The 14,020-nt window shown below is 55.8% G+C and overlaps 1 protein-coding gene and 1 long non-coding RNA gene across 2 annotated transcripts in view; one reads left to right on the top strand and one right to left on the bottom strand.

Annotated features, from left to right (window-relative positions):
* Positions 1 to 1,514, bottom strand: part of LOC130863658 (uncharacterized) — a 30,658-nt gene extending 29,144 nt beyond the window's left edge. The window contains exon 1 of the long non-coding RNA XR_009055742.1: positions 1,257 to 1,514. This is a non-coding gene — a long non-coding RNA (uncharacterized LOC130863658). The remainder of the gene's footprint in view (positions 1 to 1,256) is intronic.
* An 852-nt stretch (positions 1,515 to 2,366) lies between these two features.
* On the top strand, positions 2,367 to 5,108 carry Foxf1 (forkhead box F1). The gene is made up of 2 exons (XM_057753784.1): positions 2,367 to 3,661; positions 4,928 to 5,108. Exons 1-2 carry the CDS (start codon positions 2,686 to 2,688, stop codon positions 5,086 to 5,088), a joined length of 1,137 nt encoding a protein of 378 aa, XP_057609767.1. The 5' UTR covers positions 2,367 to 2,685; the 3' UTR covers positions 5,089 to 5,108.
* The last annotated feature ends 8,912 nt before the right edge of the window (positions 5,109 to 14,020 follow it).

Raw genomic sequence — 14,020 nt, 5'->3', positions numbered from 1 at the left:
GAGCCTCAGGATGCTGGGGCCCCTTTCTTTCCTGCCATGGGACTGGCGACTGCTATCAGCCCCCACCCTCACAGGCAGCTTGAGGACTGAAGGGCAAGTGGGACCCCGACTTCAGTTTCTTCCCTGAAAAAGGAAACTACCTCACCACAAAACCTAAGGTGCCCCCAAAGAGGGGCTCGTCTGCGGTAGTTCAGGAAGGGAGGGGACAGAGTTGGAGGTCACCTATAGAGTCTGTGCCTGTTTTTGGAGGCCCCCTTGGCCTGCCGACCTAGGCAAGGCTGCTACCATTTTCCTGGAGCACCCCCTGCCCCCCACTCCCAGTGCAAAATGCAGCCTGTGCTGGCTTGGAAGTTGGCCACCTCCCTCAGCTCACCTCTAGCTAAAGGCCAGATATGTAGCACCCTTCTGGAAACTTCCCTCCCTGCCAAACAGTTCAGAGACCGCGCGACTAGTGTTACCAGTGGAGAGCAAAATAGGAAGAAAAGGAAAAGAGGGAAAAGAAAAGGGGGGAGGGGAAAAAGAAAAAAAACTGGGAGTGTGGGAGAGAGTGGTTTGGGTTGGGGTGTGCCCTGGCGTATAGGGCCCATTCTTGTGATAGTGTGGTTATGTGTGGGCGCAGGCACAGTCCAGTAGCATGCAGGCTACATGCGGTGGTGTGTCCTCCCCAGGGTGGGGCCCCTGAATTGTACAGAAGTTCCCAGGGAAAGTTCAGGCCACTCTGTGGATGGTGCTGAGGGACGCTGGCTAGACCGTCTGGGTGAAGCAGAAGCCTTTCTCACAGGGCATCTATGAGGGCGAACATATAACCATATATAAGCGCTCACGTTCCCCTCCGCTCTTTTTCCCTGGTTTGGCCACAGAGTTCCCAAGCCCGTCCTGGAGAAAGTTCCGGGAAGGCGACTTTAGTCTCCTGCGAACCCGGCCCAACCAAAGGAGGCTGCGACGGAGCGGCAACCTAAATCAGCAAACCCTTAGCCCCTCTCACAGACGCGCCAGGCGCCTAGAAGGCGACAAGGCGCCTTCCACCAAAGTTGAAGGCGTGGGGGTGGGGAGAAGATGGGGAACTAGGAATCCAAAGAAACTTGAGGCCGGCGGGCTTTAAAGGAGACCCGCACACACCTCTTCTTGCAGCTCGCGCCAGGACGCAGCCGCTTGGCTCCTCCGTGCCTCGCACTGACTCGCGAAAACGTCCTTCATCACCCTCCCTGCCAGCGGGACCCGCGTGCGCGTCTGTGATGCGGGAGGCCCGCACTCACCTGATTTCGGGCGCGCAGAGTCCAGCCGGGTCTCGCGCGCGCCGTGCTGCATCCCGCACCAACTTCCCACGGCCGCGACCCCGCAGTCAGGGCCGCTCTCTGCCGTGCTCCCCGCCAGCGCCGCCCGCTTTCCGGAACCCGGCCTGGCGCGTAGTGTTGGAGGCCCCGCGGCGGCGGCAGGCCGAGCCCATAGGGGCATCAGGCCAACTCCCCCCGCGCCCGCAGGCTTCTCTACTCTTATTATTAAAGGATCCCCCGGAACGTGTTTACGTTGAGCCTTGTAAACTTCCTGCCCCGGACTTTGCCATCTCTCAGGAAATCAGAACCTGCGCTTGTAAAAGGGGACTCGGGGCCGCGGGGCCAACTGAGCGGATTTCAGAGTTGAGCGTGGGGGAGGGGGTCCGAGGAGACTTTGCTGTATGCGTTCTGATCTGAGAGTGGCGTGTGTGTGAATGAAGGCAATGGCAATAGCAGCTCCCGTGGGACCCTGGGGTACGTGAGTGAGGCGCGCACTGGGTGCAAGTTTGTACGTCTGAGTTGGTGATTTGAGGATTCGCTTGGGGCATCACTGCGTGTGCGCTCCGGGCGCGCGTTAATGCACGCATGTGTGAGCTTTATGAATGAGTGAACCGGCCGTCCCGCTAAGGAACCTGTGCGGTTCTTGGCGCTGCAGGAACTAAAGCCACTCGCCGGGTCCCGCTTGCAGCGCCGGAGACAAAGCGCCCGCGAAGCGGCCTGCGGTTTCGTTTTCCGCCCGCGCTCGGCCGGGGCAGTGACTGCAGCCCGGCTGGGCGAGTCCGAGGACCGCCGGGCGCCGGCGCAGCGCTTCCCGGGGCGGGGAGTGAGGGGAGGCGGTCCCTCTCGGGAACTTACGCCGTCCTGCCTCGAGGGCCGGGAACCCAGTCGCTTGCTCTGCCCGCGCTGGTCACGACCCAGGCCTCCGCCACCGCCGCAGCCCAGTGTGCTGGAAAGACCGGGGCCCCGGGCGCGTGTCCAGCCCAGTCGTCCGGGCCTAGGAGGCGGGGGCCGGCGCACCGGGTCCAGGTCGGCAGAGGCGGGGCGGGCTGCTGAGCCCGGGTAGGGCGGGGGCCGAGGGGGTGCGCGGGGAGGGACCTCGGGGACTCGCGCCCGCTGAGTAGCAGCGGGGGATCGGACGCTGCAGGCTGCGGGGGCGCAAAGGCGTGCAACCCGGGGGTGGGGGGCGGTGCCGGGCCCCCTAACGCGCGTGGCCTCCCGCAGGGAGGAGGAGGAGAATCGCGCGCCTGGGGAGGGCGGGCGCGCGGGGGAGGCGCACTCGGGAGCCGCAGTGACGGCAGAGGTGCAGCCGCCCCGCGCAGCCCCCTCCCCTCCCTCCCCTCCTGCTCCTCCTCCTCCTCCCGGCTCGGCCGCGCAGAGCAGCGGCGGCAGCGGCGGCGGCAGCAGCCACCCGATGTCCGCGCCCGACAAGCAGCAGCCGCCGCACGGCGGGGGCACAGGAGGAGGCGGCGGTGCGGGCGGCCAGGCCATGGACCCCGCGGCGGCGGGACCCACCAAGGCCAAGAAGACTAACGCCGGCGTGCGGCGGCCGGAGAAGCCGCCCTACTCGTACATCGCACTCATCGTCATGGCCATCCAGAGCTCGCCCAGCAAGCGCCTGACGCTCAGCGAGATCTATCAGTTCCTGCAGGCGCGCTTCCCCTTCTTCCGCGGCGCCTACCAGGGCTGGAAGAACTCCGTGCGCCACAACCTGTCGCTCAACGAGTGCTTCATCAAGCTGCCCAAGGGCCTCGGGCGGCCCGGCAAGGGCCACTACTGGACCATCGACCCGGCCAGCGAGTTCATGTTCGAGGAGGGTTCGTTCCGCCGGCGGCCGCGCGGCTTCCGAAGGAAATGCCAGGCGCTCAAGCCAGTATACAGTATGGTGAACGGGCTGGGCTTCAACCACCTCCCCGATACCTACGGCTTCCAGGGCTCCGGAGGCCTCTCATGCGCGCCCAACAGCCTGGCGTTGGAGGGCGGCTTGGGCATGATGAATGGCCACTTGGCGGGCAACGTGGACGGCATGGCTTTGCCCAGCCACTCGGTGCCACACCTGCCTTCAAACGGCGGCCACTCGTACATGGGCGGCTGCGGTAGTTCTGCGGCCGGAGAATACCCGCACCACGACAGCTCGGTGCCTGCTTCTCCACTGCTGCCGACCGGTGCTGGCGGGGTCATGGAGCCGCACGCCGTCTACTCCAGCTCTGCAGCAGCCTGGCCACCCTCGGCCTCGGCAGCTCTCAACAGCGGGGCCTCCTACATCAAGCAACAGCCTCTGTCCCCTTGTAACCCAGCGGCCAACCCCCTGTCTGGCAGCCTCTCCACGCACTCCCTGGACCAGCCGTACCTGCACCAAAACAGTCACAACGGGCCAGCGGAACTGCAAGGTGAGTGCATGGGTCCCAGACCCCTGACAGCCTGTTAACCAGCCCTGCTTGCTGAGGCGTTAGCCCCAACCCTGAGGGGAGGCAGCAACCCTCTGGGGTGCCTTTGAGTACCATTCCTCTCTGAGGAATGAGTGCGGTTTGATGCCCTCCGATTTTAGGCTGGTTTAGTTTCTGTTCTGGCTTCTCTTTGCTGGCTGCCCCATGCCAGATCAGGTAGGCCCCAGTCTCATCCAAAAGATTCAGAACCGAGCATTCTGAGTCCATTGGGGCATGCGGGTTTCTTCATATCTAGCAAAGGCTCTGTATCTAATCAGGGGCCTAACTTGGCCAGTAGGCCCACCTTTCTGATAGTCCCCAAGCAAGGAGTCTGTTTTAGGCAAGAGCTGAGTTAGGCCCAAACCAAGAGTTAGGCCCAAAGCCTCCTGGGCCCAAAACTGAGAGGCTCAGCCCAGGCTCTTCAGGAAACCTGGCCTGCTGCTCCAGGGGCATTTTGTACTGACAGAAGCTAGCCCGTGTGGTGATGGGACCTGGAGTTGGGGGTCTGAGTTATAGACCCCAAAGCTTTTTGTCTTTCGGGATCCAGGTTTCAAGATCCTTCAGTGCCCACCCCAAACTCACCCCACTGAGAAAGAAAAGAGCCAACAGCTCACTTTACTCTTAGCCCTTACTGGGTAGCTTTCTTCTTACTGGGCCTTGTTCTGGAAGGGGAAATGGGTAGAGGGGTATTCAGAAATTAGCAGTCAGAACCCCTGGGAAGCAGAACACTAGGCTAGACCTACTGGGCCACCTCTGACCCCCAACTTATGTCAAGTTAAAATCCTTTTTCCACCCATCCTGGGCACCCTGCCTGTCCTTCAGGGGGACTGTTCTGGGTTGAAGCTCTGAAGTTTGTTGACCCCACATTGGGCCCCTGACTTCATCAGAGTGGAAATTGACAGCTGCAGAAATCTCAGTCTCCCAGGTTCTGGGGCGTGAGGAGCCGTAGCTGCTTTCTCTGCCTTCCTCTTCGACTAAAAGAAGCCCTCTGGCAGGCCCTGTGTCCAGGCAGGAAAGGCCCCAGGCATTGGAGCTCCCCAAGCAGGACTTCTAGTATGGGATACTCTAGGAGGGCCAGTCCCCTTCCCCAGTTCCTTCCACACTTGAGTGGGGGATGCGGTAGTGCCAGAAAATGCTAGGGCCAGGTTGGAGGTGTGCCTGGCCATCAGGGCTTCTCGGCTCAGAAACTAATGTTTTGCTCCCCACTCTTGCTGTGCCCTCACCCGACAGGCATCCCTCGGTATCACTCACAGTCACCCAGCATGTGTGACAGAAAGGAGTTTGTCTTCTCTTTCAACGCCATGGCGTCTTCCTCTATGCACTCGACTGGTGGAGGATCCTATTACCATCAGCAGGTCACCTACCAAGATATCAAACCGTGTGTGATGTGAAGCCGAGGCGGCGGCCGAGGCGGGCGGCCGCGGGCCCTCCAGCCCAGTCTGGCCGGCCCAGGGACCAGGAGCCCACCCCCACAAACTGCTTTACTCTGGAGGTATAACCGTCAGCAAGAGAAAAGGACCCATCCCCTTCCCTAACGGATTATTTGGAAAGAAACCCCAACACAAACCTGGCACTGTGGTCTGAGACGCCACCCGGCTGCTCCCTCACTAATTTCTAAAAAAAAAAAACCAAAAAACAAAAAAAAAACTGTGGCCGTGGGACGGGATGCCAGATCGGACTGCAACTGACAGTAAAATAGATACTTGTTTTCAACCCCATTGAAAGCAGCCACGAAGGTGCTGTGTGTGTGGGGGGCGGGGGAAGCAGCTAGCTACATGGAAAGAATTCTGCCGAGGTCTCTCCACCCCTCCCACACCAAGGGACAGTTTTTAAAAGCACGAACACGTGAGACCGGTCATTATCAAATACTTTTATTTTTGATTGAGTATTTATCTTTTAATTTTTAACTTTTTGAAAGAATGTCTTGAAATGCACAGTTTCTCCCCCTTCAGCCATCTTTTTTCCCCCTTCTGGGGAGGAGGAAAGGATCTGGCGGGCATCTCCCTCTCCCGACCCGGGTCTCCTCCAGCAATCACAGGTGGATCTTCGTGGATAAGACTCAGATACCTGGAGCCTCTGTCTTTTCAAAAAGAAGAGCGGCTGAGGAGCTGCCCCAGCCTCTGGCCCTTTCCGTTTTCTTCTTCCTCCAGCGTGTGTCTTTCACTTTGATTTGGAGTTGCATTGTGACTTCTTCAGTAGGTGTTTTTCTGTCTTCCAGTCTCTACTGTAACTCGGAAAGGAAACGAACATGGAAAGCTGCAGGGATACGGAGGTTTGATCAGGTGGTGTAGTTCAGGCTCCCTGACACCGGAGACAGGCCCAGCCTGTTATTTATTCTGCCTTCTTTTCCTAATCAAAACACCACGTAGCTCTGCCCTCCCGGTATTAATGGTGTGACTTGGTTGGCAATATTTGCCTTGTAGAGTTGTTTTTTTTTTTTTATTTGATACCCATTGTAAATTTGAAACAAAGACCAATCTGTGTAAAAACAAATCCCCATATGTTTTATATAAATATATATAAAATGAAGGCCTGTCCCCCTTTTCAGTATTTCGGCCGCAGAGGTGCGCCGTCTACAACACATTTTAAAACCCCTTCTGCACTGTATAAAAGGATAATCCGAGGGTATGCTTTTGTGTATTTTTTCCTACAAAAAGAACAAAAATAAAAATGTATAACATTTGTACATGGCCTCTAAAACTCTTGTCGCTAGAAATAAACTCGAATGGCTACTTTGTTGGGGGTAATAGACATTGCCTGTCTCTGGAGGAAACAAAACTTTAAGTCTAGGTGAATCTCACCCCGGCCCCCATTTCTCCCTCTCTTTTTCACTCTTCATTTCATGCTGCAGTAAAATCTGGGTAGAGGTAACTTTTTTTTCCTGCCTCTAATTTTTGAAGATGAGCTTTCTGTTCCCCTAAATGTCATTTCTTGGTTTTAAGAAATAGTCAAACATTTAAAGAAAAACTGTAGTATTTTCATCCCTGGGGGAAAGTCGGTGCGTGCAGAAGCACACAGTTTTTATATGTATTTCTGTATTTTTTCCTTCTACCCTGAACCCAGTGTGCCGTTTACTCCGGGCATGAGCCTTGCTTGACCTGTCTTGCATTCTGTTGTAGATAATGAAGTAACTTCAAAGTTTTGTTTGTTTATTTTGTCTGTTTTTCAATTGCCTGGTGGTCTTCCCCGGTGGACTCTGTAAAACCCAGCCTGGAAGGTTCCATCCGTGGGTGCCGCAACTGCATCCATGTTCCTGCCACTAACATATTTCCCTTCTAAATCGTATTTTAACCCCCTCTTCTGGAGACAACGAACAGCTAAACTCTGGGCTCCCCTGACCACCATCTCCATCACCAACCGCCCACCTAGGAAAACAAACACAATAAGCTGCATTGTTGGTACCGCGGTCCTGACCCACCGCAGTGTCTGTGCACCGTGGGGTCGTGCCTCAGAACCTGCTTCTTCTCAGACTTGACATTCTGGACGGGAGGGTAATTTCTCCGGTGCTCTGTTACATCAAAATTATCAATAAACTCGTCCGGGCAATTAATGTCCCAAACTAACAGCTGTCTATAAAACCCAGATAAAGAGGACAGGAAAAGGCCGGAGCAGCGGCGTCTGCAGCATCGGGCGGGGGCTATGGCCTCCCTGCTCTCAGGGCCCTGCGGCCTGGAGCAGGTTCGAAGCCAGTGGGGAGGATCTGACCTTCTCTTGGGCGGTAAAACAGGTCCAGGGAAAGCCCTCGGGGACCCTAGAACCGGGACACCTTCCTCCCCAGCTCTGATTGTGCCCTTGAGGGAACTGAGGACAAGGGAAGCACGGAGGCGGCCCCCTGGTGCGGTGACTTCTGCGCCCTGGATCTGTGTGCCGGCGGCGGTGCTGAACCCCAGCTTCCGGCTCATCACTAGACTCCTGTGTGGGTTTCGTGGGATTTCCCAGCTCCCACACATCAGGCCCAGCTGGGTGGAAGGCACCCAGAGTCGCTCCTGCAAAACTGGTCAGGGCCTGGGGAATTGGAGCTCTGCTTTCGCCTGATCTGCCGCCCGCCCGAGGGTGAGAGGGAAAGTCCAGCCTTCCCCAGAGGAGGGCGGCTCCAGGCAAGCTGAGCTGGGTCAGATTTGGTCGGCAAGAACGCCTAGCCTCTGCCGGAGGTTTCCCGCCGCCGCTTTGATGGCGCCAGGCTTTCTCCCGGGCTCATTGGCTTAAGTTCGCAAAGGGTGGGAAGGGCCCACCGCTGTGTCCACGAAAGCACTCGGACACGTGCAAGTCACGGTCTTAAATTAGCACAGGGCCTCTGAGTGGCACGGAATAGTGCAATAGTGCGTGCGTGCTCACTTACCTATCGTTAACACAGTCTGAGCCCTGCCGTTAGTTATCTCCAAGCACCCTGGCAGAGTGGTCCAGAAGCCCTGAATGTGTGTAAGGCCTAAGGCTGAAGGCCCCTGCCCGGAGAGGGACAAACAGCGGGAAGGCACAAAGCTCGGCCCTGTAGGTGAATCACGGGGTCCCCTCCATAACCTCTTCCTCTTGCAGACCTGGGTGCACAGCCTCCTAGGCCTTGACTCCAGGTACCAACAGACCTTAGTCAGGAGGAACTTCCCTGGGCCACTGACCCTGAACCCAGACCCAGGGTGACCTCAGCACCCAGAGGCTAGAGGACAACAGGGTGTGAGCCGTGATGTGCAGGTGCTGTCTATTGTCCTTTTTCTTTGGGAGTGAAGGGTCCAGGGCAGGGAAGGGTTGGTGCTGCACCAAAACCTTACTCCATGCCTGACAGATGCCATCAGTGACTGTATTCCTAGGAGGGAGTAGAAATAACGGACCAACCGGAGTACTTGTCCTGGGGCCACCTGGAAGTGTGCATACCAAGCCACCTCTCTTTGCTTTCCTCCTCTCTGACAATGTCCCAGTAAGATGGGGCAGTGACATGCTCAGGTGGAAGAGGACATAATGCCCTGGCACCCAAAAGGAAGAGTGGTGGCCTTCTCACCGTAAGGATGGTGTGTGTGTGTGTGTGTGTGTGTGTGTGTGTGTGTGTGTGTGTGTGGAGAACACTTTCCAGGAGCCGCCTCTTGGGTGCTTATAGCTCCGCCGTAGGTTTGGACCTGAGACTCCCCCCCCCCACACACACTACCAGAATAGTCTGAGGGTCTCAGGTGGGGAGATGAAAGGGTCGCATCACTTCCTCTGGTGGCTCTGAGCGACCCACCACATTGGGCTTCTCTAAAAGAGGAAGGGCAGGGTTCCTGGTAAGGGCTGAAGTGTGTGCTCCTCCTCAGAGCCCTCAGCCCCAGCCGGCCCTGGTGAGGTGGTTTGGTCTGGCCTCTGCTGCCCTCTCCTGCCCGCCCTGGCTCCAGTGGCAGTTTGGGAAAACTAGGTGCCCTGGGGAAACAGGCGATATTCAGGAGACTCTGACATCCTGACAGCCCTCTCCTCAGTCCACCCTCACAACACCCTTTAAGTGAATTTCATGGCCCCTCTTCCCCCCTAGGTATGGAAGCCCAACTCAAGAGAGGCCACACAAGTGCTGGTGTAGAATAGGAGGATGTGGGATTGGGGCTCAGACCCTGGACTTTCTGCCCCCCAAAGCTGATGATCTGTTTTCTTGGATAACCCATTGTCAGTGGAGGGGGGGATGTTGAAGGGGGGTTCCTGACCCAACCCAGGCTGGCCTTCATGCTATACACAAGGGCTACCAGACCCTGCCCAGCATTTCCACTGAGCCCAGGAAGGCCACAGACTCTCAGTGTCCTGTCAGACTGGAGACTCTCACGTCCCTCCTGGAGTTGCAGACACGGCCTTTCCAGCTTTCACGATGGCTCACTGCCTGCCCCCCTTTCTTCCTTCAACCTCTTGGTACAGTGGAAATAAACATCAAGCGAAAGTTGACACAAGACCAGAGACTGTGGGCGGCAGTCGGGTGCAGCTGCCTGATTCTGTTTCTCTGGGTAAGGAGAGGAAGGGCCTTCTTTCCTGCAAGCCCAGGTGGGGCCCTGCCAGTCACTGGATGGAGTCTGGGCTATCGTCAAGATGGACACGTGGATCACGGACCCTAATCGTGAGCTCCCCCCTCCCCCACACCTGCATTTCTTCACTTTGCCTTCCTTCTTCTCCACTCCTTTTCTCTTTTCTGGGCCGAGTACCCCACTCAGTGTTTCAGCTAGGATGCTCTCTACCCTAGATCTCTGCTTCCACCCTTATAACATTTTCTGATGAGCTTTGACGGCCCAGAGAGGAATACAGTCCGCGTGAAACAACAGGCTGGATAAAGAGTGAGCCCAGCTGTTCAACCACCCGGAGTGCCCTCAAGGGCCACACTGAGCCGCCATGAAAACTTGCCATTAGACTTGTTCCCAGTAGACAGGTCAGCACAGCACAGCCATTACCATAGTGTCGACAGTCACCTGGCTGACCATATGAAAGAAGCCCCCTTTGCAGAGAGCATGATGGGAAGATGGGGTTACTAAGGTGGGGTAGCACACCTGCTCTGAACAGAACAGGTGTGCTGGGTCCTGCAGCTCTTTCTACTATAAGGAAGGCTCGTTTGACTCCCCTGAAGGGATGTCACTGGGCCTGGCCCACCCAAGGGACAGTTGGGTGGGGTAGTCTGAACAGAGCTGAAAGCTAGCCCCACTGAGCCCAACCATAGTGCCTGACCAATCCTTTCGGTGGGCCCTGACCCAGCCCATATTACTCCGGCACAGTTCTAGTGTTCAGTGCCCTCATGGTGACACAGCAGTGGTCTGGGGAAGGATCACGTGCTAAGCATCTTTGAGCATCTTATTAAAACTAGTGACATCATGCTAGGGAGGTAGGGACCCCATGTTCCCTGACTGTCCCGGTCATGACCACGTGGAAGAATGCCAGGTTCTTAGATGTCCCTGAAAAAAGGACCAGTTATCTGTCTTTGGGAATTTGTCCCGAAAGCAAGTTCTAGATAGGCACACAATGTCTCTGGGTTTCTGTGTGATAGGGGCCTGGCAGGAATGAGCTCTCACCGGACCCTCAGCACCAGCCCCTGTCGTCAGGCTGGGTCAGAGAGCTAGGCCTGTGTGAAGAAGGAAGAGGATCACAGGGGTAAACCCCAGAGGGCAGGGCAGCAGATGGGCAAGGGGTGAGGGGCAGCAGGCTCCACTTCACCATGACGCCAGTACAGGGAGACAGCTCACGGTTAGGGACCCTTTGAAAATAAGAGGGAATCCCGGAAGGCACAAAAAGCACTCGCCCTGGGATTCTGCCCCTGCCTATTTCTCACGAGGAGACGGCGCCACCTGCTGTTCATTTCTCACAGTTCATGTTAGAACTACAGAAAAACAGATTTCACCAGGCAACAAGCATCCAGGTCCAGATGAGTGGACCCTAGTCCAGACCCTTAGACCTCAGTTTAGGGGAGATGGATTGTTCTCGCTGAGAGCTGAACTAATTATCCTTTCCTAGTTACACAAACAATAGGGCTTTAGAAAATGGACTTCAGAAAAGCGGAGGGTAAAGTCACTTCTAGCCCCATCCCAGGCAGCTTTGGGGTCTCTGAACGCATCCCCTGCACACCAAAACCATGGGGCCCCCAGAAAGCATGCTGGTTCGAAGCTCCCAGCCCCCAGGGTGTGGTTCCAGTCCTGCCTCTGCCTCTTCCTAACTTTGCTTGCTTCCCTCCTGTGATGTGTGGGGAAATCTGCTGCAAGTCAGATTTCCGGGCGGTGGTGGCGCACGCCTTTAATCCCAGCACTCGGGAGGTAGAGGCAGGCAGATCTTTGTGAATTTGAGGCCAGCCTGGTCTACAAGAGCTAGTTACAGGACAGGCTCCAAAGCTACAGAGAAACCCTGTCTCGAAAAACAAAAAACAAAAACAAAAAAAGTTAACTCTGAAGAACCCAGGCACAGAGAGGGTGAGCCCTGCCTGAGGTCACACAGCTAGAACAACACACTGCACACACAATCCCCCACCACACACACACACACAACACACACACACAAGTTGGTGTGTGACTCTGACTCCCAATTCTTCAGCCACTCAATGTTCTCTGTGTTCTGACAAGTTGCTGTGGCTTCCAGTTGGCCTGGAGGCCCAGCTTGTGGTGAGGAGATGAGCAGGTCAAGGTTCCCCTGGGAACAGCCTTTTTCCATTCCACAGGGCCAGGATCCAGGGCTCCAGCTAGTTCTGGCCTGAGACCCTGATCCAGAAAGCTGCCCCTACTGGGGGGACTGTCCGACCTGCAGGTGGGAGCGATGTTGGAGTTACCCACAGCTCAGCGCCTCAAGACCGGTGCTTAGCGCTTCCAACCACCAAAGTACGGCGCATCCACACCACACAGGCGCATGTCGGCTCCCATTGCAACCATCATGATTTATGGCCCTGGAAAATAAAGGGCTCCATTCACAGGAGGCAGCCCTGCCCCTGTGAGGAAAAGAGCGCAGCTCCTCACTTAAGTCTGCTTGTCTGCACATCTCTGCAGTTCCCAGTAAAAGCCTTGGGTGACCCAGAAGATGGATGGAAGGATCCAGGGTCCTTGGGACCTGCAGTGTTGCCCACAGGAGCACCAGGGAGGCAGGGGCCACAACCTAGAGGTGAGAAGGCTGAAAGATGCAGGAGGGACCCAGCAGGGTGGGTGATCCTGACACCCATGCCACAGACCCCAAGTCCATTTATCCTCTGCTGTGGGAAGAGCGAGGTGGAGGGGAGGGCTGATTTTCTCTCCTGACAAATGGCCCCGACTTGAGCCTATACTCACTGGGGGTAAAGAGCAACTTGACTGCGCTCCTGGCACCTCAGTTGGCTGAGGAACCCGTATCTGCAATGATGATCATGGTGGTTATGGTAAACCCTATATCTACTTTTTTTTTTTTTTAATTTTTCGAGACACGGTTTCTCCGTAGCTTTTTGGTTCCTGTCCTGAACTAGATCTTGTAGACCAGGCTGGCCTCGAGCTCACAGAGATCCATCTGTCTCTGCCTCCCAAGTGCCCTCTATCTACTCTTAATTGCTGCTCTTCAGAGGAAGTATTGGTCTATACTTTTAACATATCTTTTACATGTGTCTATCATTATCTGTGACAATAAGTGAAACTGCGTGATTGGTTACTGAGGAAGCAAACACCTGCCCCAAGTTTAGCGGCTCAAAACATTAAAGTCATCTCACTCATGAAGTTACAGGGAGGCTTCAGTGTGACCAGTGAGGGCTCCTCCCCCAGCCCAGGATCCCTTCCAAAATGGCACACCATCCCAACAGTGCTGGGGGTGTGTGGTCCTCTCCACAGGGCAGCCCAGCATCACCACTGCGTGGAGCTGGTCCCCAGGTGACTAGTCAAACGTGGTGTGACTTTAGCCAGTTTGGGGAGGTTTCTGGGGGGGGGGAACTGAAGCACTTCCTGGGAGATGCACCAAGCTCCCTGGGCACTTCCAGTCCTTGGGAGAATAGAAGAGAGCTCTCCTCCGCCCCCCAACTCCTCCATCCCCCAACTGCAGGAGAAGGAAGTTCAGAGTTTAAGAAAGGCCAAGGGGACAAGAAAGGCCAAAGGACCATGGACTGGGTGTCACCTGCATGCCAGCCCTTATACATGGGTCCTATCAAAGATCTACTTTTCAGAAAAGGCTCTGATATTTTGAAATTTGAAGCTGAGTGTGGTGGGAGACAGAGGCAGGTAGATCTCTGAGTTTGAGGTTAGCCTGGTCTATATGGCAGTTCTAGGCCAGTCAGTGCTATGCAGAGACCCTGTCTCAAAAAAACAAAACAAAACAAAACCAGAACCAGGGGCAGTGACAGGCCTTTAATCCCAGCATCCTGGAAGCAGAGGAAGACGGATCTCATGAGTTTGAGGCCTAAACTGAGGAAATGTACCCACCAGACTGGCCTGTGGGCAAGTTTCTGGTGCATTTTGATTGATGACTGATGGGGGGGGGGGGTCACTCTGGGCAGTGCCACCCTAGATTGCTAGTTCTGGGTTCTACAAGCAGGTTTATCAACCATGAGGGTAAGCCAGTGAGAATCCTCCTCCATGGTTTCTGCACCAGCTCCTGAATTCCTTTGATGACAGACTATGACATGGAAGTGTAAGGTGAAATAGTCCCTTTCTTCCCCAAGCTGCTTTTGGCTATGGTGCCTTATTATAGCCTCAGCTTCAGGTATCAGTCCGAGTCATGGCAGGAGGCTGAGACTCTGTTCTCGTCAGAACAGCCAGATGCAAGGCGAGCACACACAGGAAGAGGCCAGTGTGCTGGCTAGTTTTATGTCAACTTGACACAGGCTAGAATTATCTGAGAGGGAACCTCAACAGAGAAAATGGCTCCAGGCAAGCCTGTAGAGCATTTTCTTAGGGATTCATGTGG

This window comes from Chionomys nivalis, chromosome 21 (genome assembly GCF_950005125.1).
Source record: "Chionomys nivalis chromosome 21, mChiNiv1.1, whole genome shotgun sequence".
Taxonomy (NCBI): domain Eukaryota; kingdom Metazoa; phylum Chordata; class Mammalia; order Rodentia; family Cricetidae; genus Chionomys; species Chionomys nivalis.
This window is presented reverse-complemented; position numbering and strand designations above follow the sequence as displayed.